Genomic DNA, 27,602 nt, shown 5'->3' with positions numbered 1-27,602 from the left:
TTATTAATGCGCCGCGTTTATAAAGCGAGAGATGCAAATCTGGGCCGAGCGAGACGCAGGCGGGACGACGAGCGAAGCGAATATACGTACTCATCTACGTTAAACTTGGTTTGCTTATCCGCGCGCGTCAAATACCTTACATAATTGGCGAGCACGCGGGACTCGTGTACACGCGAAAGAAATTTCCCGCCTTCTTAATCGTTCGCTTCCCGGGAAAATTTCTCGAGGCAGATTCATTCCTTCTCATTATGAACGAATCGGAGATGTGTCTTATTAAGTGCAATAAGTTTGAGATATGAATCTCATAAGAGAGAAAAACACGAATCAATAAAATCAATAAATCGGCTTGCGCTTGAGACAGCGTGAGAAGACAAAATAGGTCAAAAGTGCGAAATGTTCTTTTCACTAGACATACTTTGAGGATTAATTGAGCGTTTAGGAGTTTTCTTTAATAATAAAATCAGGGTATTCTTGTCGAGTAACCAAAGATTTAAAGTGAAACAAGCTTTTGATGAAATGAACTTCAAGAGAACAGTGCAATTAATTCCAAACAGACTTCTTTGTAACAGAAGTTTACTTTGAAGATTCCAACATTCTCAAACTTTCCGGAAATTATTTAATCATATGTTGCCGAGTTTCCTCGCATTATGCTTCTAAGTGTAATTGTGAGCAGGACGCAGCCAAGAGTCTCGAAACGGAAGTGGAGGGCGGATAAATTCGCTATGAAGTGCGAAGGCAGTGCGAAGAAGCGGCGATGGCGAAACCAGAATAGACGTGCTCAAGATTCCATTGCTGTTTTATTTCTTTCGCCGATATAACACTGGTAGAGCTCCCTTCCTCTCATCGTCTTTTTCTCATGTCTCGCCAGGAATCAAAGACGCATAAGGGTCAGCGAATGAACCACCCAAAGAGTAAACAAGGAGAGGCATAACGAGGGGATAAAAAGAGGTGAAAGAAAACGCGGCGAATTGAGCAGAACGAGAGAAGGAGAAAGAGAACTAATGGGAGAGAAAAGGGATAAAGGGCGATGGAAGAGTTATGGGAGAGAAGAAAGTCGAACGAGAAGAGAGCGGGAGGTCAAAGGAGTGGGGGGGGGGTGGGGGGGGAGATAGCAGCAGGATATCAGCATCGAACGACGAAAGTAATAAAACTCTGATGGATGGCAGACTCGGACAGATTGGTCCATTCAATTGAGAATTCGACAAATTTACGGACTTCCTAGTCTGCCATCATGGACGGTGTCATAGACCCTCCTCCACCTCTTTTTTTTTACGCATCTACTTTGCCGTTCATTCTTTCGATATCAGACAAAACGGAAAAATTTTATTGGCATATTTGAAATTGTTAATAATGCGTCAGATAAGACTTTATACACTGCGAAAAATGTACTTTATTTTAAACTTGAAGCGTTGCGTATCCTGTATAGATCTTTTCCTCTTATAAATTTTCTCGATAAACCGTGATTATCGTCAGAATTGATTAATTAGAAATAATTTTATCGGTTATATGTATATATATTTTTTTTCCCTTACTATTTGATGAACACTGATAATTTCTTTTTCGTGAATTCTCATTATAAAAATTACTTGTGTTTATAAAAATTATATATGTATGTGTATTCTTTTATATAAAAGTTACAAATACTACTTTTACCCACTTCGAGTCCAAGACAATTATATTTCCAACTTTACAATCGTTTATTAAGTAGATTAAACTTTGCGTTAGAGAGAATCTTACAAATTACCGCCACAGCGGAGGAAGCACATTTTTCCCTCCAGAGAAAAGTTTGGAAGTCCATTTCTCAGTTTTGACGTAAAAGTTTTTGGTTCTTTTTATATAATGGCCGTTCATTTATCCTTGCTTCGCGAGAGAATCCAGTGGTGAAAAACGGCTACTCGGTTCAAGTTGCCTTCGAAGAAATGATCATAAAGTAGACCTTTGCCGCCGTGGAGAAAAGAAGAGGGAGAGAACACGGAGAACGCGCTACGAGAAAGAGACGGAGGAAAAAAGACGGAAAGGAAGAGAGAAATGGGAAAGGACAGAGAATGGAAGAACAGCGAGGCAGTCACGATGTAGTTTTAACCCGACGACAACCACGACTGCGGCATTACATATAATACCTGTCTGACAAGCTACCTTACCCGTGTTGTGTCAGCCACTAGCCGTGTGTGTGTGTGCGTGTGTGCGCGCGCGAGCAACGTGTGTGCAGAACACGCGCTTTTGTGTGCGCGGAGCTTACCGGTCGGCATGCACGAATATGCACTGTTGCGTGTACCTACGTACTTTGTACTTGCTCGAGTATGGTTTGAGAATTCGAGAATTCAAATGAAACTAACAATCGGCTTGTTTCCAATATTTGAAAAATTTTATATATCGCGCATAAATAAAATTGTGTAAAATTAATTTATGTATTTTTCTTATTTTGCCCGTTTTATCTCATAAATATGATTGTACGCGGTGTTGTCTATGTAATTTTAATGTCACAAAAATCACGTTTACATGATAAATTTGTAGATAATTTCAAAGAATTTTGTTACGTAAATGTGAATAATAATTCTGAAGCATTCTACATATTTAAATTATGGATTTTACATTTAAAACACGTATTATACGCGCCGTCACATTTGTCACGAGTGTAGAAGAAACAGCAATGAGCGAGCAGCTTGCGTGTGTTCGGATTGCATGCGGCTTTCTTTATAATTTCTATAGATCGCCCGTAATTGTACTACGACGAAATCGTCGCTGAAGCATGCAACGATAGAGCTCGGAGGCTTCCCTAGGGGGGATCTATTAGCGACATTAGAATTAATTATGCTCATCCGCGATGGAATTAATTATTGTGCCGGAGTGTATTTCTTGGTACTTTTGTTTTCTGAATTCATTCTATGCCAATTTTATCTTGCGTGCAAGTCAAGCGGTACATTGTTGTATCGTATTATTATATCGTGGTGTATTATTATTACAAGAAATAAGAAACAAATCGTTCAAAATTTTCAGATTGCATAATAATCGTATAAAAAACGTAAGAACTAATTATTAAAAATGCGTTGATAAGGCAAATTTTATTAATATAGCAAATTATTTATCTTAAATAAATGGAAAATAAAAATTATTTTGAGTTAAAAATATGAAGTCTTTAATGAATTGCACCAAATAGAAATTTGCAAGAACATATCAATTACTTATTTACACGCACAGGCATACTCGTAAATGTTTAAGTATTTTCTTTATTAACATCTTATTCTTTATATGCTGCATACACATCAGCTAAACCAGTGCGTTTCGCACTAGTCGCTCGAATTAGCGATTCAGCTTAGCGACGTGTACATGTCGTAAAACAACAGTGGACGTTAAGCTTATGGAACATCTGTTAACAAGCACGCGCGCGCGCATACATACACACGTACACGCGCGAAAGCTTAGGTTTGGATAAATGAATCTACTTTACTTTGGAAACGTTGTCGTTATCGAGGCACACCTATTTTAATCGAAATAATCTTAGTAAGCGCGTAAGATTATAATCTTATTGTTAGCAGACACGTGGACGGACTCCCATTACGGAGTTTATCACGCATTTTCCTAGCAACACTTATAAATATGCCAGCGTATGACAGTGTGACATTTCGATGCAACGATATGGACATAAACTGCGATCGTTCTAAAAGTCTCGATTCTTTTCTCTTTATGTGCGTGCTATTTTTCGTAATAAAAATATCTCTCTTTAAATAAAGTAGAGCACGTACTAAATATCTTACGGAGAACGAACATGTATATATCTACTATATTATATATATATATTACAATTATGATTTATTTGAGAAGTTATTCCAGCAAACGAAATAATGAAGTTGCAACACGTTTTTATTTATCCGACTTTTCTGCCCGGCGGAATATCGGACGGATATTTATAACCCTGAATCGCTCGAGTAGCAACAAGATCGATCGAGTGCTATTCCTATTACACCCGTGCTCTTCGAATGTTTACCCGGGGCAAACGATTGATTGATCATCGATGCTAGTTATTTTCAGTCGACATGAAACGATTTTTATACCGCAATAAAATAATCGTTATTCTTTACCGTAGTTATTTATTCACTTATATAAGAGCGCACCGTAACATTTAGAACAATTATCGGAATTATCGATTCCGTCAATTATTATTTATTAACTGTGAATAATAGAGTCACGTCTACAAATTAGTCTTTAAATCTTAATTGATCACATCTTAGATGAGACGATCAAGACCAATTAATTAATTTTTAAATCTGAATTGATTATGATTTTGATTGAAATTTACTCAAAATTGATTATTAATGAATATAATTAGATAACTCCGAGTAAGAGTCGAAAATGGCACTTGTTCCAAAAACAATTATCATTTATTATTATATCACAACGATAACGTAAACTTTCGTTTGCTTCCTGTGTTGTTCACCATTTAAAGATGCGCTAACTTGATATTACTTAATGTCATGGAAAAACAAATAACTGGTTAACGCGGTGAGTTTGCATTGAGCGACAGATGTGCTCGTATAATGTTTTACGAAAATAACACGGACTCATGTGCTATCATGCGTTATTACGGTTATTTAGCGAATTTAAAAAATTCAATAAATCAGTAAGTACCGTGTATAATCCAAATAGGGCAATAAAATGTATGAAAATTTTATAGCAAATTTAACAAGTAACCGAGATTGTGAATAAATCATTATAATTCTAATATGCAAATTCTTGTTTTAATTTGTTAACGTTGACGATTGGATTCTTAGTAACAAAACGTTAAAAATACATAGATCGTTAATTTGACATTAAGTGAATTTAAAAGAATTTAAAGAAAGCATTCGTGTAGATGATTCCGTCGACAATATCATTTTAAATGCGGAGAGATCCGATTCGATAATTGACCTCAATTATAAATCAAAAGCCGTAAGAAAATTTTATTGAACAAAGCAAGGCAGATTCACGACTGAATAAAGAATTAAAGAATATATATGCTGAATAATTTTGAATAATTTTTAACTTTTCAATTAAATAATCTCCATCATCTTTGTTATATTTTTTAAATAGAAATATCAAACAGAATTAATTAAAATTTTTAATTGCGCTGATTTTCGCACAAAGTATATAATTTAAAATTAATAATGAAAGAAACATATTTATCTAAATTAAGTTGCTAATTGCTGCAATAACACGTTAAAAGAAAACCACCGTTAAAATCAGCAAAGGTAATTTATAAAAATACGTTTTAAATTTTCTAGAAAGAAAAATTCTGTTTTACTGACCAATTATAGTTTTCAATTTAGAGAATATTGAAATTTTATTTTGCATTGCTGTCTAAGGATCAATTTGCGTCTAATTTCTACATAACTGAGAGGAGGCTAAAGAGAAAATAAGAAGGTCGAATGCGGGGTTCGCGAAGGTAAATGGGCGAATTAAGCTGTAACAAGGTTCTTACCTCCTTCAGTCTCGTGCCAAACGATACCCTCGAGGGTGACGGAGGTGCCGGGCTCGCAAGGTCCCAAACACTCCGGTTCCGTAATGGTCCCCACGCTGGTCCCAACGCACACGTCGGACATGTCCTGCAACACAAAATTCATCAAATGGTTAACCCTGATATCACGTGTAGGTGCAACATTAGTACCGAGCGTATCGCATATCATGCGATGCCATTTTGCATCATATTACGAAATACTACTATGATGTAGTCTTCTAATAAAAACTGCACATTCGTGCATCTATTTGCTCTTGTTATTGTAACATAAATCTTAATATATACTAAAACATTACATTGCGTACGTGTAGCGCACGCAATTTAGTCTTAAAAATATCAAATATAATATAAAAAAGTACAACTGATTAAAATAAAATTTACAATTTACGTTTCATCATATTTAATTCAATAAGCTTTACATTAATAATTATGTATCTCTGTAATTATCGGCAAATATTGGTAATAAGAGAAATTAATTAATTTTACTACTTTTATGTAAGAACTTAAACCATTTCTTTATACATTTTAGTTTTTAATTTCAGCTGATTAACAAGTCTGGACTATTTCTTTGCTTAAAATATAAGATTTCAATGCATCGCAGTAAGATGTAAATTTAAAAATTCTAGGCCTATCAAATGTTATGATAAAAGATTCTAAAGTATAAAAATGAATAAAATGTTGCCTCTAATATATATATTATTTTTACATATTTGTGCATCATAATACGCATCGCATGACTATCGCGTGACGAGTCATTTTGACACAGCAACTTTACAAAGGTGTTAACAAGATATCTCTATCAACCGGAATTTTCGGCTTTTCAAAAACACTACTCTATCGGGAAATATCGCCGCGGCAGCGGAATATTGTCGCATCATTTTGGAAATCGATATAATTCGATTACTGGAGGCGCACGCGCGGAAAATGCACTCGGTTTGTAGCCGAATAGCTTGGAGGCGCGACGAAACGCAGTCGAGGATATAAAAGCAATTAGGGGAGACCCAATTAACGTTGGCCGCGCGCCATGGTATACTTGCGCAGCGTTGCTCGCTTGTGACGCTGTTCATGTTCACATCGTTCGTTGTTTATGGAAATACCGGTCAACCAATATTTCGCCGAAAGGACGGTTGGAAATGCGGTTACTGCCACGGCCGTTTACACCAGCGTGCAAATAGAAACTCGACCGGGCAAGAGCGTTAAAGGTTGATTTTCGCGTATCGAGCACATCTATCATATCGTGCACTAGAAATTGCGAACATGTCATCCCGTTAGAATATAGAGAGCATAATAGAAGCTATCGATTCTGACTTACACCTGGGTATTTACAGACGGCATTTAAAGAGTCCTGACTGCATGATAAAATTTCCTTTATTCTCTTTCATAGTTTTCCATTACGAGTATTTTTATCCGCATTACATACGTTTCCGTATCTGCTTTTGCGCAATATTGCTAAAGCTATATTTATGTGTTGTCGCGCCTTGATTATTGCAATACGGTAGATTTTTGTTTGTTAAATATTATTCAATTTATATATTATTTTGTTATCTGTATAATAATTATAATTATTAATAACTTACGATTAATACCGTTGTTTCACTTGCTATTTTTATTATATTATTAGTTAAATATATATTATATAGCATGCACTTAAGTATATAATATTGCATTGATATGGGCGAGAAGCCGTAATCCGGTTTATAGCGGATTTAAAAGCAATTAGCGAGATGTCTGCTGAATGAATGCGCTCTGTTGATCGCAGTAATTTTCGCGGCTCGATGCAAACAAATTTCTATTTCGGAAAACAAAATCAGCGCGCAGCCGGAGCACTGAGAGCAATTAGCGGTGCCCCACATGATTAACGCGCTAATTAGCGATGCAGTTCCGAACAGCGCGCACATAACTTTTTCATATGTTTTCGATTTTTCACTTATTCATCCCGCGGGATTTAAATATCGCCGATGTCGCAATATATCTCTACATCGTTCGGCATTATTGTCTACGCGGTTTTCAAGCTGCATGACAAAATAAAACCGACGTTAAATTGATTGAGGAATTCGTAACTGAATGTGAGAGCGGCAATTTCAGGACATCTTACATAAAGGACGAGATCAAGAGGTGAGTAAAAGTACGGAGGAATAAGCACGCGGCCGCCTTACAATCGGGCCTGAGATTACAATAGTAGTTTGAAATGCAAATCGCGGAGTTTATGCTTGGTTTCCATAATTACAGAAGCGGCGCGCGTTACCTCTCATAATGTACAATGTGGATCGACGTAATCGTGCCATTGTTCTGGTGTGAAACTACTTCGCCCTGTTAAGACGACGACGACGAGTCGACGAGTCAGTGATGCGAAAGAACAGCCGTGAAACGCAAGATGTGACAGCTTGCGAGAGAAAGGAAACACATTGGAGCATTGTCAATGAGCTTGTGCAGCACGCTATGATAATAAAAAAAAGACGACGTCGTGTCATTACGTGACGTATATCGGAATACAGAGAAAAAAGTGCTTACAAAGCTTAAACAGTACACAAAGATATCGATATCTCTCAGGCATCTAAAAGATATGACAGAAATGTTTGAAATCGACAATAAAACAGAAAAATATTGAAAAGTATAATATTTACCATAAAATAAATATCGTTAAAAGTATTAAAAATGAATAAATATTGAGTTTTATCATTGCGCGCTACTTTTACATAAATGTTCGCCTATTTTATTTGTTTCACATACAAGAGACTTAAATTGCAATTTACAGAGGTGAAAATAATGGTAACTCATTTTCGCAATTACCATTTTAATATCTGTTTCTCGATTCAACGAAATTCATTAATTATTCCGCAGTGTTTTTTACACGAGCACGAAACAGCAGCAAATAATTCGCAAGAAACAATTGATGCGAGTTTCAGAGAAACGTAGAGAAGAATACTGTTACGAGCAAGACTCGCAAAGACTACGAGAGTTACTGTATTAAAGTATGCAAAATGTCGCGCGGATAAAACGAGAATAAAACTAAAGAATCAAGATACATGTGTGATACATATTTGAAGAGCTCTTGTCAGCGCGCTATATGGATCCAACGCGTTGAGTGATAAACGCTCGCGCATCGACACGATTGAAAAATCCTTTTTAACCTTTCGAGAGTTAAAATTGAACTCTTGTTCACGTTTCCCGATGCGACAAAAAGCGCAGTCGAGAATTTCTGGCGCACTTTAGAGCGCACATAGCATATAAACTACCGCTTTATACTCGCGCTGCCGGTATTGCGATAAAATTGACGACTAGATGAATAATATGATGATTAATTAAGCGGCATATAAATTGAACGGAGAGAATATTGTTCTTTATTGCATTCATTCTCGATAAAATCGGTGAATAGAATACAATAAATTGTTACACGAAAAAACGATAAATAAAGAAATATAATCGAATAACGGGAATGTTGTTTATAATTCATCAATAATAATAGAATTGTGAAACAAGTTACTACAAAATTTTGCCGCATTATTTCTTGCTAAAACGGCTCCTTCATTATTCCTTTCAGATAATCAATCATGCAGTTCGTACAGCAGTTGTTATACTAACCAAAGTGATATCAAACAATCTAGATAATTGAGGTATGTAAAAAAATTCTCAAATGTCTGCTAAAAACGCATGACGTATATTCATACTACAGTATTGTGCAAATATATGTCTATGTGCAAACATCTATATCGAGTAATGTAAGATGAGAATGCAAACTGACATTCTTGCTGAATTAACTTGTTTTTATATTTACATATATTTTTAAATAAAAATGCTATTTTTTTTTTTAAGTTTATATATAGCCAATTTTTCGCGCTTTATATTGGATTAATCGTAAAATCGAGAAGAAGAATCTAATCAAAGAGTTAAACGATTCCCGCGGATTAAAGCGTCCTCCATAGAATTTTCATCGGCCGACAGTGCCGATGATAACCGTGCACAGCTCTTCTCTCGACGCTTACGTAGGTACTACCTAGAATGCAATTTGCGGTGGAACAATCACGGATCGCCGTCAATTTCGCTGTTCGCCTCGCGCTCGAGCTACGGCTGCGTTTGTGTGCGTATTTCAGTGCGCGGATGGTCATGTATTTGCATATACGTGACTCAGTGTGACGGCTGCGTCCGTATACTATCCGCTTCGACGACGTGTAGGTGATTGCATTTGTGTACGAATGTGGTGTGCGGATGACCACGCTCGCTTTATATGTGCACGCTCAAGTGTGTAGGTCGCCGCGTACGTGTGCGCGCGAGTGCAAGAAGCGGCGTGGACGAGTTGTAACTATTTTATGATCGGCTATAGAAGACCGACAGCGGAGAGGGGGAAAGGGAGATTACTGCCGTTTCAAGCCTGCTGCGTCGATGGAAGAAGCCATAGCGAAGGGCAGGAGATGGAGAGAGAAGAGACCGGCGGATATATAAGTAACCGACAGGCATCGAGGGGGTGACGCGGGGATGAAGACAGGAGGAGACTTTGCGAGAGACAAAGTGCGCTCGGCGTATTATACTCGGCGAATGCGAGTTCGTATAAACGCCACAGCACACGGCGCGTAATATCGGGACGCCACGTTTTGCATTTTCCTCTTATTTACGGAGCGCGATCGACGCTGACAACGGCGACAACGATGACAATATCGGCAACGTTTGTCCCCGTGTACGTATAATATCATGCAAATACAATCTGTCTAAAAGTGATTTTATGTCTGCTGAAAACAGCATATCAATCCGTTCGAATGTGGATGACGGATCGGTTGTCTAGTCAATATTACACACGCCGTAACAAGCTTGTCGTCTCGAACGTTTTTACGACGTATGCGAGCGCAGGATTCGACGGTAAATGAATAACGATCAAGGTACTATTATTATTCAATTTTTTAATCCCGCTGGCTTCGCCATGCAGCACACAAACACATTTCCATCAGCGTAGAAAAATATTTTCCAACTTTTTTTACGCAGTATATTTTTGCTTTAAATAAAAAGAGAAAAATATCAACGATACTTCCAGCATTATATTCTGTAGCTTGGTATAAGAAGTCCTTAAGTCAGTTCCATAACCTCAGTTGGAAGATTTCTCGCAGCCATAAGTATTTTTTGAATAGACTTAACTAAATAGCAACATGCTTATTATATATATATATATATGACGGAGTGACATATGCAATTTTTGCATATTTAAGCTCCAATTAAGATTATAGATAAAAATAACTTAATCACTTCTTGTACCAAGCCACAGATATGTACTTACCATTATACACACACTGATCTTCACTTATTTCGCAGACTTCTTACTCTCCTCAAATATAACCTGTTGTCGTTTTTACAATATTATCCTCCGTATTACAAGCACTCAACGCTTTTCTCAAGACAATCGAGCAAATCCCAATAAATTGTGTTCTACACTGAACTCGGTTATATTGAACCTTCTTGATTTAGCGCGTGGATTCGGTATCGTCGTGTCACATCTATTCCACGCAAGATATTCCTTCGCCGGAGAAATATAATAGAGTTATCGGCTCGTTCATCTTCCAGATCGTTCATCGAGCGAAAACAAACCCATAGGAAACGTGTCGTCTATAGTTATCGTCGAATATGGTGTCATACAGAGAAACAGCCAAGCATTCCGGCATACACGAAGAGAAAGACTCCGAGAAGAGAAATCTCACCATTGCGAGAGCTGCCTGTCCTTTAAGCCCGAGGGAGACAGGCTTTACGAGGGTCCCAAGATGAACACGAAGGGGAAGCACGAGTCAATCCAGACCTTGCGTCCCTTACGGTGGAGGAGGAAAAGAGGGGAATTTTATCTCGCCTCGAGACCAAATCTCTTCAGGCGTACGGTGAAATAGCACATGGTACATCTATGTTATAAGGGGAAATAAATGTGAACGTATAATATAGTAATAATAAGTAACACACAATTGGTTTAATTGTGAGTAAGCGACAATAATGTACGAAAATAGGAAGAAATGCAGAGAGTATTGTTATATTTTAAAAAAATATATAAATGTAAATATAAAGCGACATAGTGTGTGATTGATTAAAAAGATATTTGGAAAAGTTAGAAACAAAATGTGTCGCAAAAATAAAAAAACAAATTGTTAACAACAGAAAAAGGGGGCTGTGAGAAAAAAAATCTTGCTTGCAAAAATGGAAATAATAGGATGTCGGAAACTTTTACGCTTTCTTTCACCGAAGACAAGTTATTGTAGGAACACTTAAAGAATCAGTTTCACGAATTCTAACGAGAAGAAGAGGATGAGGAGAAAAGACCATAGAAAAAGAAAGAATGGAAATGCTATATTACTTTTGAGAATGAGAATGAGAAAGAGAGCGTCTTAAGAAGTCGCACAACGAGGACAAAAATGAGAAGAAAGGACTATAATAATAAAACAACAAAAAGAAAGGGCGTAGGCCAGGAGAAGCTGGGAAACCAGGGCGGATGCGTCACGAAATAAAAGGAGGGAGAGAAACGTAAATATACTTACACACAGTAGAGAAGTGTCGCTGAGGACACAATGAGGCGCACTAAGAAACAGGATGTAAAGAAATACCGGAATTATACGTGTAGAGTAATACACTCAATTAGTACACACACGCATATTCTCTTTTCTTCCTCCCTCTTTTCCTCTATCTCTATTTTTTCTTATTTTCTCTGAGAATATGAAAAAGCATTTATGAAAGATTTATAAGTATTTCTTATACAGGGGATATCTACTGATTTATCGAAAAAAATTTCTCTGATTTTTCCAGACAAGAAAGAATTCCCCGAGAATTCCAGGTTTTTTCAGGTAGCAGACGTCCCGTTATAACATTATTTGTTTCAAAGTTTTATTTTAAGACTTTGCTATAGGCAAAATGCAGAGTTTGAAAATGACGGTATTATTCAGTACTCGATATACTAAAGAAAAGTAAAAAAAACTTTTCTCGATTCCTGTGAAGCAATCGAAAACGTTACTTTTCGATATTCCCTCGTATAAAAATATCGAACTTACGAAACGTAGTAGATACCCACGTCGCAACATTCAACGCCATAAAATCCATTCGTGGCAACGATTTCCGACACGCGAGCGATTTCCATCGAATTATACGAAACGTAGTGGCACGTGTGCGACACGTTGTGCGCCACCCGGTATACACAGAAAACCGCAAAGTGAGGAAGAGAGGAAGGATCAAAAGGGGAGACAGAGAAGCCGAACGCGAATAAAAGCACGGCGGAGAGAGAGAGAGAGAGAGAAAGAGAGAGCGAAGCGTCGGGCGGTCTTATTGGGCGGACAAAGAGAAGCAGGAAAGTTGAGGAGGGTTTCCGACTGCAATATGGCTCCCAGGCTTCCTCCGGCGCGATGGTAACAAGAGAGAAGTAATGATCCTTAAACGCGGACGACGGTGCCGGGTATCGCGCGACAAGCGTTCGGATGTTCGACGAGTAGATTCGGATCTACTGCGGAAATTACAGACGACAAGAAGATTCGCGTCGTAACGTTGATGGAGGCGAGAAGCGCTCTCGTCCGCAACCGCGCGTTTATTAATTTAATTGCCGATCAAACGATGAGTCGATTCGATTAAAACCACCGGTATAGCGGGTGGGCGAGAAGAATCGGAAAGGAGGGAGGAACAGATGGACAATGATGAGGGAGGATAAGGGAGGTGGGAGCTTTGAGCGCCATGTTTACCGCTCATGAATATATTCATAGACGCAATCGCATGAGTGTTCGCCAACACGAACGGGGTGCCTCCTCCCTCCTCACGGCATTATAACGTGTGCCCGGCAATGCACGCCGGACGAACACGTAACAAGTTAACAAGTAACACTGTACGCAGCGCGCGTTAATCTATGCGCGCGATTCACGCGACCGCGTGCACACATAAGGATGCAGGTTTTCGGAACGAATTAGCGGCGATGCACAATACACGTCTTGCTGTCGTGGGGATGTTGTTAAATTTGAATTTCATCCACTATGATCATCTCATTCGTCTTGGAAACTAAAATATTTGACAGTGATATTAATACCGAGTTATGTCATAAATTTTCATTATTATATAAAATCTTAATTGTAAAGAGATCTGCAAAAAGTGTTATTGAAAAACGACAAATATTTTTTCTCCCCTGGTCCTTTCTAGTTCTTAGAATATCCAAGGCTAAGGCGTCTTTTGAGATAATTCGAAGAATTTACAGGTCTAAAAATTCCACAGGTAGTAATTTCTAGAGAGCAATTCAGAGATTATGTTTTCTAATTCTTTCAATTTATCACGATAATTTAAAACGGAGAAAAGTCTAATTCCATAAAGATTCGGAAAGGCACGAATTTTAGCCTTCAAAAGATCTTATATTTGTTCAGATTATAAGTTAAGCAGATTTCGAAGCGTAAGAAGCAAAACCCTAAGAATACGAAAATATAGAAATGGGAAAAATCAAGAAATTCAAAATGTAAAATATTAAAGATAATATTCTAAAAATAATGTACAAGTACGTGTCAAAGCACACTTAATAAGAAATGTCGGACGGTTAAAATACGAGTTACTTCGTAATATCTGTCTTTTAGTCCTTTCTTTCCAGTCACGTAGCGTGCAGGAATCTCGGAAAAAGACAAGGACCCTCGAGGCGCGAGCTGCTTGATCCTGACGAGACTGAGGCGGAAACTAAAATGATGGCTACGTGAAATAGTTACAGGAGCGATTCCGCGGAAACCGGTTATCATCGAGATGAAGGTTTTAACCCCCTTTGCATTATCTATTTTTCCATCTACCTAAAAATCCCACATCGTGTAACATAAAATGACAACTAAATTGTCATGTCGACTCGACAAAGTAATCTGATAAGTATGGAATAATGTATCATGCTTCTTTAAGATAAAAATGTCTTGACTGCTAAAACGGCTAAGTATAATATTTAAAAACGTAAATTAATAATTAAACGCAATAAAGAGCACGTTAGAAAAGTTAAGCTATCATAGAAACTATCTTCCAAACAAGTGTCTTCGTTACATTTCCAATTCTATGATTAAAAAATGTAATTTTCAGAAAAGATAAAAAAATTTTGATGTTCCCGAAAAGAAAGTATATTTTAAATTGTTAAGCGCGAATTTTAGATTTAGATAAACAAAACTCGAAATATAGTCATAGTATTTATTGCAAAAATATACGAGTTTATATCTGCGAAATTACAAATATAAGAAATTTATGTGCAGCGTACAGGTTTATTTCGACCTCCGAAATGCAGAGAGTTCAAGTCGGGCATTAGTCTTCTGCTTTCAGAATCACCGTGAAATTTAAATCGCCACCTTCTGCGATCCTGCAGATTTATCGTTACGCGTTCTTTTCATTATCGATTTGCGGCGAGACATGTAGATAGGTGAGCATATAAAAAGTCAAAATAACCGGCGCTGGCGCACCATCGACGGAGTGGTTGACTGTAAAATTTATAACCAAGTGACGCCGGCAGCTGCGAGGAGCCGCCGTCTAATAGCAGCTGGCCCGCACCAACGGAGAGAAGAAAGAGCGATTCGATCGTGACTCGTCGATGTGTTAAAGCAGAACGGAGCGAGCAGGGGGAGAAAAATGAGCGATCCGGATTAATCGTTTTGTAACAGAGCGATTATCGTCCTACAAAGCGTGTAACTCGCAAATACCAGGACAGTTCGCTGCGCAGCGCTGAGCGACTGTTAGCGTGTAATCAAGATAGCACGGTGTATTGTCGCAAGGTACAAAAGGGTGTCAGTGGCACCGTTCCATAGTTAATAACATGAAATGCTCTGTGTAAGATGTGTATGTACTGAAATTACTCATTAAAGTTTCTATAACTCTCAATGCTAAAGTCATTATCCTTTTTTGCTTTCGTTTCCAGTTTTTCTAGACATTGCAGTGGTTTGTGGAGATCCGGTGTGGAACACAATGAATTTAGCCTGAGTCAGGCTGAAAGAAGAAGAAACGAACAGACGACATAAAGAAAGCGATAAAGTGCAAAAAAATAGAACCTATATCAATTTGAAGGTTAACAGCTTCTAATTCTGTTACCAACATCGATTTGATATTCTAAGGCCAAAGTAACGTTGACTCAGTTTTCGCACAAAAAAAATATTAATTTTCTATCCAATAAATTCAATATTTTTAATTTGTAGAATGTGAAAGCCTTTTTTCCTCAGCTATTTATTTTTTCGTTTCTGTAAGATGGGGGAGATCTCGAACAAAGGTTGACAGTGCTAAGAATTGAAACGACAAAAGACGCGCGCGCAGCAAGATTCGTTAACTGTCGGGCAATTATGAGAAAAACCAGTCTTTGTTACCCGGGAGCGCATTACAACGATCGACTTTAATGGAAGCAATAAAATGCAGGTGCTGGTACCGCGCATTTTCCGCAATCGAGGATCGTCATTAGTTACTCATTCGCGTCAGTCTCGCTGGAGAGTCTGATACTCCTCTGTACCATGTTAAGATCTCTTTTAATCCGATAAGTACGAAGTAAAACTCTCGGCAGTGGATGCTTGTAAAACTATGTGCGTGCACGATAATAAAAATCGAACGCGGTATAAAGAAGAATTTGTGGGATGTTAAAATTCTTTTATGAAGAATTCATTAATGTTTTATTTCACTTAATTGGCATGCGCAACAATTTCGAAAAAGAATTGTAATGCGCTAAATGGTGGACATTAGAATATGTAAAAACATTAATTATTTAAAATTATATAAATTAAATGTATAATTTAATATATATATAATTCCAATTATTTGCACAATTCTATATTTCACGCTAATTAAATGTGAAACACATGATCTTCAATGCTGATCATTGAGATCAAATTTATCACGTCAATAATCTTGCTCTACGCTTATTTTCCGCCAATTTGCAAGCAGTATCTTCGGGACGATCCTTGATCTCTCGTCGAAGGCGAATGTATAAATTGGCTGTAAGGTCAATCTCGAGTAACAGATCTCGCGCGGAGATCTCTTAGTCCGTAGATACGCATGTAGATACAGATATGTAATTATCGAGCAGTTGGCATCGCGGCGCGATGGAAACTGTATCTCGTATATGTGGCGAGTTCAAGACAGCTAACTTAACGTGTCAGCGCACGAGGATGCGGAGCGATCATGACTTCGAATAAATAGCGCGAAACTGTGACGTGTAATTAACACGTTAGCCGTCCCGTGCGGATCAGTGGCATGATCCTCGCCACTACGAAGCACACACGTTACTTGAGAACACTCTACTATTTATAGCGCGTGGAGCTTAATATAACTTAATAGCTTATGCATAGAGAATGAACTAATATTTATCACTGTGTGTTTATTTTTAGATTAAATTAACATAACTTTGAGGAAATATAATCACTTTCTTATGGGTTTTATATTTTCTGTCTGTATATTCTAGACAGAGAACTAATACAAGTAGCAAACAGATTATTATAAGAGTATACTGTTGCACGGCACAGTCTATAGCATCGATAATAATTTCGTTCGTGGCCAATCGAAGCGAAATGACACGAGTTAAGCTCACAATGGCTCACAATGGTCTACACGTCATATTGTTCGTTGCAACTGCGAGAATTCAAACCCTTTCGGGTATTATCGCACGTGTGTGATCGAGAAACGAGTGATATTTAATATTTAATTATTGACGTTATAATGCTGAACGACAAGCAGAGCTATTTTCATAGGTACAACAATTTTGTTTGATGAAAATTTGCAATAAGTATTCAAGTGAATTATTAAATTGATTAAAATTATTCAGTTTTAAAAAATAGATCTAATTATATCCTTCGTTAAAAGCGCTTTGTAAAATCACTTCACTGACAAGTATTGTAACTAATTTCTATTACACGTGTGTTGTCACCTGTGTATTTTAATTAAAAACAAGACTATACAATAGAAAGTATCTGTGTAATCGCAGAAACATTATCTTTCAATTGAGTAAATTGCTAAAATTCATATCTGTAATCATCGTGGAAAAAAATTATAATTATGAAATTATTAACTATAGTAACCGATGTACACGAACAAAATTGTGCGGCTCATGCACAATTGACAGCTGTAAAGCCGCTAATATTTCACTTGCAAAATGATAGCTTTACAATCATCGACGTGGCTTTTAAGTATTATTGAGCTAAGCTACGTGTTCTCCATATAACAATTTGTACAGAGACATTATCTTATGCCCAGACATACAGAAAATATTCGCAGAAAATACCTGTGTTAGGTCCACTGTTCCTGCAAAACAGAGTTTCTTTGAGGTCACGTTCACGCTTTCCTGACACGAGCGATATTTCTCGAGAAAATGCCACTCACAACATTCATCTTTTATCACGTCGTATTATTTCCCAACGACATCTTGCTTGCACGAATCGCAATATACTATGCAAACAATGATGAGAAATATACTGCTATTTCTGCAAGAAACGATGGAAATTTATAAGTAGTTTGTAAACGTTCGTGCAGCTTATAGAATACTGAGTGTTAAAATAACTGTTTCGTTCCTGTCCGTGTTAAGAACTATCACCTACGATTTGTGACACTTTCTTTCCGTGTCGCTTTCTTTACACAAATATTTTGCACACTACAATCTAATACATAACAATTAAACTCCGTTTTCTTTTCGTTCAAGAATAGCCGAGAATCTTCGAAATAAAATACACAACAATACATAATTAGTTGAAAGAATCGAGAGATCAAAAGAAGATGCTAAGTAAGAAAAATAAGAGAAGAGAAAATAAATACAAAATAAAAAGTATGTTAATTTTACTAGCGAAAATAAAGCAACATAATTCGCCAAATATTATTCCAAGGTAATTGAAGAATTGCTGAGCTTATTTGTATAAATATACGGTATTAAACCACGAAAGTACAGGTTTAATTTTGTAGTCTGTACACATTGTAAACATATAAGAGATGCAGGTATTCTTTTTGCTTTACTATTGGATAAGGCATCTCTACTAAATGCTATTACTACTTTGTTATATACACCGATACCTCACACTTGCCGCAGGGACCACCGTATTCCGCTGTAACTAATCGCCGTAAGTGCTGCGAAGCCGGTAATCTCCGGATGGAGGATTAGTAGGGTTTCTTGGGGAACGAAGGGTGAAGGATTATAACTCCGCGCTTCCGTTAAGTCGCGATAACTCCTGCACTGCAGAGCCGAGCTCCGACAATATGAACAACTTACCGACGACGGATCGATATTAAACTCCAGCGTGTGACGAAACTAATTTGACGCCGCACGGAATAACTTGCGCGACAACAATTGCATTTCTCCTGCGAGAACGTACGCTGCGAAGGAAGCACGTCGACTGACGACGAGTCAGACCACTTTACCATGAATTTGTTATCGTCTTGCTTTAATCATAAAACCGAAAAAGATGTTTACACGACATTCGGAAACAGTGCAGACAAAATTTTATCTATAGACTTCTTTCCTTTATCAAAATTCTATTCTATATATTTTGAACACCAGATCAATAGATATCAACTGATATTTGAGAAAAATGTTAATTGAAACGTTTTCTACTAATAAAATAAATAAGCCTTAATTAAATACAATACTGATGAAAGTCTGTTCCAAATCGATAAAAAAATCCATAAAAATAGCACGAAAAATTCAATATTCAATCAGAAATATGTCAAAGCAGGGAAATATTGATGGTAATACAAAGGGAAAAAAGACAAGCTTTAAACTCGGTTTATTCAATGTGTCATTTCATTACGACCTGTTCGTTTTTATTACGAGTCCCTCATTTGAATAACATGTTTTTCGAGTTTGACCGACTCACTCCCTTGCCAGAACTCATCGAGCGCACTTATGTGCTCCAGCTTGAAAATTATGTCTCGTGCATGTTAAACATCTTGAATGATCGTGCGTTCCCGTTTTTCTTTCTTTTAGTTACGATGCACACATTTCACCGTGTCTCGTCACGATCGTCACGTTGAATACATCATTTATAAAATCTCGCAATTCGCTCATTCAAAAATTAAAAATTAAAAAACATAAACAATGTTGTCAGATGATAAGGTACGGATTACAAATGACAATATGACGGAAAACCCAGCCGTGGTCATTTTAATCCTCTTATCTTATCAGATTCTTTTTATCCTATTCTTCGGCTTTAAGTGTTTCATTTCGCAAGAACGCAAAACCTGTTTACCTTAAGTGATACATAATGAAGCCAAGGAAAACCTACTTTGCATAAATCTCATTCAAAATCATACCTCGAATAATTCGCGGAAGCTTGTTATACTAATCGGATCAGTAATCATAGAGGAGATTACTTCATAAATTTTATCTTTTAGGAAATATTATCTTCAAATTATAGAGAAATTTTATTATTATATTACGTAAGAGATAATTAGAGATTGTTAACAAATTTATATTACTTTCCAACAATATTTCTGATATTTATTAAAAAAATTTACTCCCAACATTTTTAAAATCAAATCCTTTAGAATGCACTTATTTTATAAAATTTCCGTTTTGATTCTTCAATAAGCGACGATTTTGTCGATTTTTCATGAAACGCGGGCACGAGAAAACTGTTTTAACTTCGAGATAAAAGAGATACGGTGGTCAGAACGGCAAACTCTAACGAAATATGACATTAACGATCGTTACAATGTGCTCAGAGATTCGGATGGTGATAAAAAGGCACGTATTATTATTAGTGAAGCATAAAGGTTCGATGAATGTGGAAAGTTAACACACTTCCAGGCTGTTGCGTGTCTTCGTTCGAGCACATATAATGCGCCGGATAATTGAGACTCCCGTAAGATATCCGTGTCCAAGGAAGATGAAGCGAAAAATCAGCCGTGCATATCGATTTTTTTATTTCATCAAATTTCGTTCAAGATTTCACGAGAAATCGCGCCGAAAGCTATCCGCAGATTCGCCTCCCAATATGTTGCAATCAATTGCTATTGATCGATAATAGACACATTTAGCGCTTAATAATCTTTTCTTGATAGAAAATAGGTAAAGAATATATTTATGATGATAAGAATAGATTTATATTTCTGCAAATAAGCAGAAATATTTTATTCTACAATTAATTTTTAATCGGTTTCGATTTAACAGAATACTCGAGACTATTATCGATATTTAATGTAAAAGTTTAAAAAATTACAAGAAGATAAAAAACGTCAAAAACGAATTTCGTTATTATATTATTGATAATCAAGTGATAATAATAAAATTAGAAAATAGAATATTAATGCTAAAATTAGTTATTAATGAAACAAAAAGATCAGTCGATACTTCTCATACCTGTTCTTTGTCGTAACACGATATTATTTTCCATCGGTGGTATAAAAGCAAAAATTTAATCACCGATCGACAAGTTTCATCTCTCATTCTGTATCCAATTCATCAAACCACGCACACTTGTTATCCGATAAGATATTAAGCCAATTACGACAACATCTGATACACATTACACGCGTACCTATTCATCCATGACTGAAAACAGCGTCGAGTTATGCTGTTCTCGTTTATGATCCGATAAACAGATTGCGGTTATGATCTTTTACATACCGCTCAAAAGGATTTAGATTTTATATCTGGAGATATATTTATACGTATGGCAATTTATTTTTTAAATGTTACACAATTCACGTCAAATTTGTGAAATAATTGGTGCTGACAAGTTTTCAAACTTATCAGTTCTGTTACAAGATACAGGAGATATGTGAAGTGAATCAAATAACACAAATATAGAAAGAACGCAAATAAACTCGAGAATTATTTTGATCTCTGTTCATCCGTTTTTATTCGATAAAGTTTATAGGAAATTTGCGAAAATATTTTAACCTCTCTCAAGAGTTATGAAATCTTTGAATAAAATAGTTGTGGTAATAATTTTGAGTTTACAATATATTTTTCGCGCGATGAATGATGTTCGTGGTGTCGAAGTTAACAAAAAATCGTGCAAAAGTTTTATGATAAAGAGAGAGATGAAATTGCAGAAGTTACTTCAAATGTTGCCAGAATGAATAGACTTGGTTTGGAGTAAAAAAAAAATTATCGAACTTTTTTCAATAACACTATCAGTAAGTTGAAACTCAAGCCTGTTAGTTATAGAGCCCTCTTAAAGTTTAACTTTCGTTTTAAATTATTATGCTAACTCTACACTCTCTACATTCATAAAATCATTAAGTGTGTATTACAGTCTAATGTATCTTGCCTCTTTCGATTGTTCTTATTCTCATCCATCATTTCTTAAAGTAGGTATCCCGAAATGTGGAATATATTCGTTATATTTTTTAGAAATGTCTTAAGGTAGAGAAAAATTAGAAATAAAAAGATTTATGGTAAAGAAATATTAAATGATATTTTCGCGGCAACAGAATAAAAAGATTTAAATATTTATCAAGCTTTAATTGAGTGGATTTCTGGACAGCTAAAAGTTAAATATTGTGCTCTATAAAATTGCTGTCACGCTGGCTGTTGAACGCCATAACATCAATGATGCATCAGAAAGTAAAGCGATCGTGCTAGATGACCCCACGCAGCTCATTATAAACCTATTATATCCCTTTCGATACTAGACAATCCCCCCCTCTTGCTCGAGTAGAATCGTTCGTAATACATGCCGCAGTGGTGTGTCTACCAATTTTAATTCTTACAAATTCCCAAAATAGCAATTAATTTTTTTGTTACATTCAAATTTCTCTTCGTTTATCATGTTACATGAGATGTATAGTCTAAACATTTTTTCTTCTCCAAGTTTCCACATTTGTATTTGCAAAAAACGTTTTTCAAAAATTATGCATGCTTGTTCTGAGATAAATTGACGTACAGCACACGATATCTTTGATGCACAAACGAAATTACGAAGCACGCAACTATCGGAATGTAAAATGTAAATGAGAAATATTGAAAAGAAGCAGAGAAGTAATAAGTTTCAGCTGCAATACGCAGAAATGCTTGTAAAATAAATTTCGAAGATATGGCTGAATGTACAAACTCGTTAAATCACTGCAGGTGCGCGACATAACTTTTGCCGCGGGAAAAAGTTGTCTAATTAGTCTCGTACAGGTGTGTGCGATCGTGATAAAAAATTCTCAGCGCGCTGTGACGCGCAATTTCTACTCAAAAGTTACTTAGCGTTAGCACAAACATCTACAGAAATATTACAAAGATATTTTAATCATTAAAAAAATGGAATACTTTAGAAGTAATCACCAATGATCACATGTGATAATAAAAAAATAGATAAGTTTTATAAAACTTACATAAAAATCAATTATTTAACTGTCGGACAAAATTAAAAGCAACAAATACAAATATTTCCAACATGTAATTTTCGTCTAATTTGTGTAATTATCAAAATTACTTGCTATTTTGAAAGTAATAAGCAGAAAATTAAACAACATTATAATATTGTAGCAGCTTGTTATAAATTTGATCAACCGTGCTATTAATTGACGTTTAACATCGCTGGTCGTCTGGAAAAGCCAAGGCGAATGCTTACATTATAAAAGTCGGACAGCGCTCCAGCTTCCAGCTTGAATTCCTAAGTATCGATACTCTAATTATCCGGTTAGATCATTCGTCACGCTCGAGCGTGTCTCTATTTGCGTTATCTCGCCGGCGTTAAGCAATAAATTGTCACGATCGTTAACGCTTCGGCGTGACTTTGTAACGATGGCGGAGCGACGAGGCGATGGCAGGCCTGTAAAAGCCTGATACGCAGCAATAATTTTTCCGCAATTAAGCGACCGCGTATCGGTCGATAATGAAACTAAACAATAACGTGATAAAAGGAATGCCGTGCACGCATCATAAAGCGACGATATAAATGTCCTGAAAATGTGAGCGTTCGTGATGTTTTAATAGCGCTTGTGAATACAATTAGGATAATGTTTCTCACTGCACAATTAATTTTTTTGTATCGCGAATCTTCGTTTTGTTGAAAAAGTCCATTAACACTTTTGAATTGTTTAACGTATAGTTCTTAAAGAACAAAAAAGAAAAACAAGCCTTTTTTTGTCGTTTTTATATAAATCGAATTTAAATTCTGAATTATCATTAATGATGCATAAAATGACCGGAAATTACATATTGTATATATTATAAAGAAAAACGCTGACAACGAAAGTGCTAAATAAGCAACGCAATGAAATACAATGCCCGTCCCTGTCGCAAATGGTTTATGCATACGATAAAGCGAATATAATACGTAGGTAAATTTTTCAGTGCCGTTATCGTCTTGATTAATTAGCCGGCTGATAAATGGCGCGTCGCTGCCTATGAATGAACTTGCTTGGGAGAAATAATTCTGAAACCACCCAAGAAGATCATACGTGTTCTATTTACTGCAGGAATAAACCCGACGTGAAAATAAGAAACATTTGCTAATCACGGAATGGAAAATCATAAAAGGTTATACATCAAAATTGACGGTTTGAGTTAAAAGGAAAAGAACACTGTATGTTGTATCGTATTTCGGAAACTAAAAAGAGAATACAGAATATATTCATTGTAAAATAATAAAATAGTAAAAATAACAAAAAAAAATTGTAATTATTATAATATGTGACTTTTCGTTAAAGAATAGCTCAATTTACTAAAATAATACTTTTTTCGGAAAACTATTTTCTAGTGAATACAGATTTTACAGAACATCAAATCGAAACTGCGTAAACATTGATATGCTCGACTATCTGTCACAATTAAGTATTCTCGTATTGAATGTATGATAAATTGTCCGATAAATAATGGAAACATTAGTCGGTCGTTAATCACAGAGCTGTTTCGCTGTTTTAGTCATTTATCGTTTAAAACTGACACTATGTACATTCTTATTATAGTGACGAGGAATCGATATTTCTTTGGTCTATATCAACCAATTACCATACATCCTACATGCTGTTGGAATTAATAGTGGTATAATACCGCGATACTATCGCGGCAAGTTCTACGACTTTGCGAACAAACTAGATGTAGATATTCTAATGACACAACGCCGCGTCGCGTTGATCGATAGCATAACTGTGTCGTTTGGAATTGGAATTCCACAATTTTTAGTCACTTTCGAATTCGGAAAATTCTACCACTTGTTCGCCAATCACAATCCAAGTTAAAATTGCAAATCCGACGATTTTACTGCACGACAATATCGATAAAAATTTAGATGCAATTGCACCGAGAGTGTTCGCGACCGTTTATTTCTTCGTTCTACTTCTTCGTCGCCACTACTACTAGTCACATACTAGATGTAGATATTCTAATAACGACACACCGCAGTGATATATAACGTCGATCGATAGGGAATAATTTCAAGGGGCTTGGGAAAAAGAATATAAGGCATAATTGAAAAGGCAAGCGAATAAAGAGACTATAGTATATTTTATAGTATCACGAGAATTATCGACTTTCAAGCTTTCGTTATTAACGGTCACGATAATGTGATCTAATATTTCAATGGAAATATTAATTCAATCATCCAACCTTATTGTACATTGTTTCATTATTAATTTTATGCCATAACTACTGCAATGAGAAGTAATAATTTATTTATAATCAATTATAATTGCGATTTGTAATAATAACGCAATATTTATACGCATATTCTTTCAATTATAAATTTTATTTATTCGTTAAATATTTAATAAAAAGATTTATTAAATAAAATTACTATTAGTGAGTAATAAATAAATTGTCGACTGAAATATTCATAAGTTTTTAATTAAAATATTAATGTTTCTTTCTCACAAAGAACATACACGTGAAATGTTCACACATAATACTCACGCATTTTCTTTGATCTTTTTATTACAATTCCTCATTTTATAATAACTGCACCCGTAAAAAAAGGGAAACTAAAGAGACAATAAAATTCTTCTGCTAATAAAGAATCGACCAAAACAGCTTTGTAATTGAAGCAAATTCTCGGATCCTCGAACGACAGCTCGCCGCATTGTCAAATTTATCTCGACAGTTCCCAATCCCAGAGTTCTACAGCCATTGGATCCGGAGATGCGATTGTTACTACACAAAAACCAGCCGGAACTTCCGTAACAACCTAATACATACGGAGAGAGGAACGAGCCGGCAAGGAAAGCAGTTGGGGAAGCAGGCAGGGGTTGCTCCGGGAGTTGAACGGTGAACTTTCGTGACGAGGGTATAGCCAACAAAGTTTCCGACGATTCCTAGCGAGAAGAGGACACGACCAGAACGAGGGAGAAAGAGAAAAAGAGAGAGTTCCGCTATTTCCACGTCAATGTACTTAAGCCTCCAAAGCGGTGCGAAAAGGCGGCGCAGTAGGCATCGCACAATGAAAAGTGCCGACAGAAAATGGTGATTACTGTTGAAACTGTTCGAGCACTTCGGCCTTCAAAAAATCGCCCGGTCGTTTACTCTCCGTTAACTCCGAGAACGAGAAACGTCGGAAAATATTGAACATTTCAAAGTGTTCAATTATCTCATTGTTTTAATAAGATGTCAGAAACGATAAGTGTATAAACTTCGGAATTGTTGTACTTTCTTTGTCGGACTTTCTTTTTCATTTAATCGAGAATAAATCTGTGGAAATTCCGAGCTTTTTAATTTGTTAAACTTCAATGTTTGAAGTATCGCAAATGTGACACGAACTTGGCCTTTCGCTCAGCTTAATAAAGTCAATATAAAAATTCTGCGCGCTAATTCGATATCAATTGGATGCAATACGACTTTTTTGTAACAGACAGAGTTGTACAACGGGATTTGCCGTTTCCGCATAGCTCTTTCCTCGGTTAATACTATTTTACAGAGTTATTTGCATTTAATACAGAAATACGATTTCATTATTTGTAATCAACGCAGTCGATCCGGTTTTCTGGTCGACCACATCGCAACTCGCTATCTCCGTCTATGATCGTAACGCGCGTTCGAGCGTAGAACCCGACACTAAAATGGTACAACGCCGGTAATTGCGTCGTTTTCTCGTATAACTTTTCCGAACTATTTAAGCTTAGTTTTTAGTCCCATGTCGGTTAATAGGCTATCGATGTTTATGGACTAATAAAATCGAAGATCACTATCCATTATTGTTATTCGAAATAAAATAAATTTCGATTATTATCATTCCTTAATTAAGAATATTTTCTCCAACAATAATTTCTATGATAAAATCAGTTTGTTAAATTGCTATTATATATATCATTATTTTCGTTCAGATAAATCGACTAAAGGCTCTCAAAGTTGGCGTAAAAATTTTGCGGGGCTATCACAATAAAAGTAGTGCAACACCGTACGGTAACAGTAGAGTAGCAGAATGTATAACGTGAAGGTTCCAGCTCGGGGCCATGGAGGTTAATTCGCGCGTACTTTTTGCGGCGAAAAGGAGCGGTTACAAAATCACTATTACGAAGCCGCGGGTATACGAGAGCGCAGGGGATGCCGCGAATTTAATCCTTTACCGCAAAAGCGAATGTAGTACGCGCGCGGCGGAGATTGTGCGAACGCTATGCGCTCGCCGCACACAGCCAGCCAAGTAGTTACGGGTATATACGGTCGGGAATATACCGCAGGAATATTGATTCTCGCACGGCGAGGCTTTCCCGCGCCATCTGTCAGCGCGGCACAGGGCGACCGAGGCCCACGGTTCTCTCCTCTCCGTGTACATTATAGACTCTGTTGGCGCTCGGCTTAGTTTCGTAAGCCGACCACGGTTAGATAATATTTGCGCGTACGCGCAAATAAACACACACCTGCCCGCCGCGCGCGCCGCATCGTAGCCCTGCGTCGAATTTCGCGTGGAATCGCTAAAACTTTCGCCCAAGTAGCGAATGCGAAATGAGATGTCGAGAAGGCCACGATTTTGAAACGGTATCAAGCAGTCTGATGCTTCTCAAATTTTTGATCGAAATATTGCGAGTCAAAAGGTGAATTTGTACCGAGTGCAAACTCTGACTCTTTTATCGCTTTCGCGCAAACTTGATAATAATTATATGCGTATTCGTTAAAATCAAATGTGTGTATTTAGCAGTTTGCAGTCTACTAAATTATCAAAATATTCAATTTATTTTTACTAAGTTTTCTCCACATAAAATATTTAGAAATATGTAATGGAATGTAATGTATGAAAAACGCTTTAAGTTAATACTGATAGATAGAAGGTATCAATAAAAAAGTATC

At 36.6% G+C, this 27,602-nt stretch overlaps 1 protein-coding gene and 1 long non-coding RNA gene across 6 annotated transcripts in view; one reads left to right on the top strand and one right to left on the bottom strand.

Annotated features, from left to right (window-relative positions):
* LOC105679791 (zinc finger protein 608-like) overlaps positions 1-27,602 on the bottom strand; it is a 138,025-nt gene that overhangs the window by 15,618 nt on the left and 94,805 nt on the right. For all 5 annotated transcript variants that reach the window (XM_012380044.2, XM_067361117.1, XM_067361116.1 and 2 more), the window contains one exon: positions 5,456-5,579. In XM_012380044.2, coding sequence (XP_012235467.1) covers positions 5,456-5,579 — 124 coding nt within the window. The remainder of the gene's footprint in view (positions 1-5,455; positions 5,580-27,602) is intronic.
* LOC137001926 (uncharacterized) lies at positions 14,756-15,310 on the top strand. Its single transcript, XR_010891740.1, has 2 exons — positions 14,756-14,855; positions 14,934-15,310. It is a non-coding gene; the product is annotated as an uncharacterized lncRNA (long non-coding RNA).

Source organism: Linepithema humile, chromosome 1 (assembly GCF_040581485.1).
Source record: "Linepithema humile isolate Giens D197 chromosome 1, Lhum_UNIL_v1.0, whole genome shotgun sequence".
NCBI classification, from domain to species: Eukaryota; Metazoa; Arthropoda; class Insecta; order Hymenoptera; family Formicidae; genus Linepithema; species Linepithema humile.
Note: the sequence above shows the minus strand (reverse complement) of the source record. Positions and strands in the feature narration are given on the sequence as shown.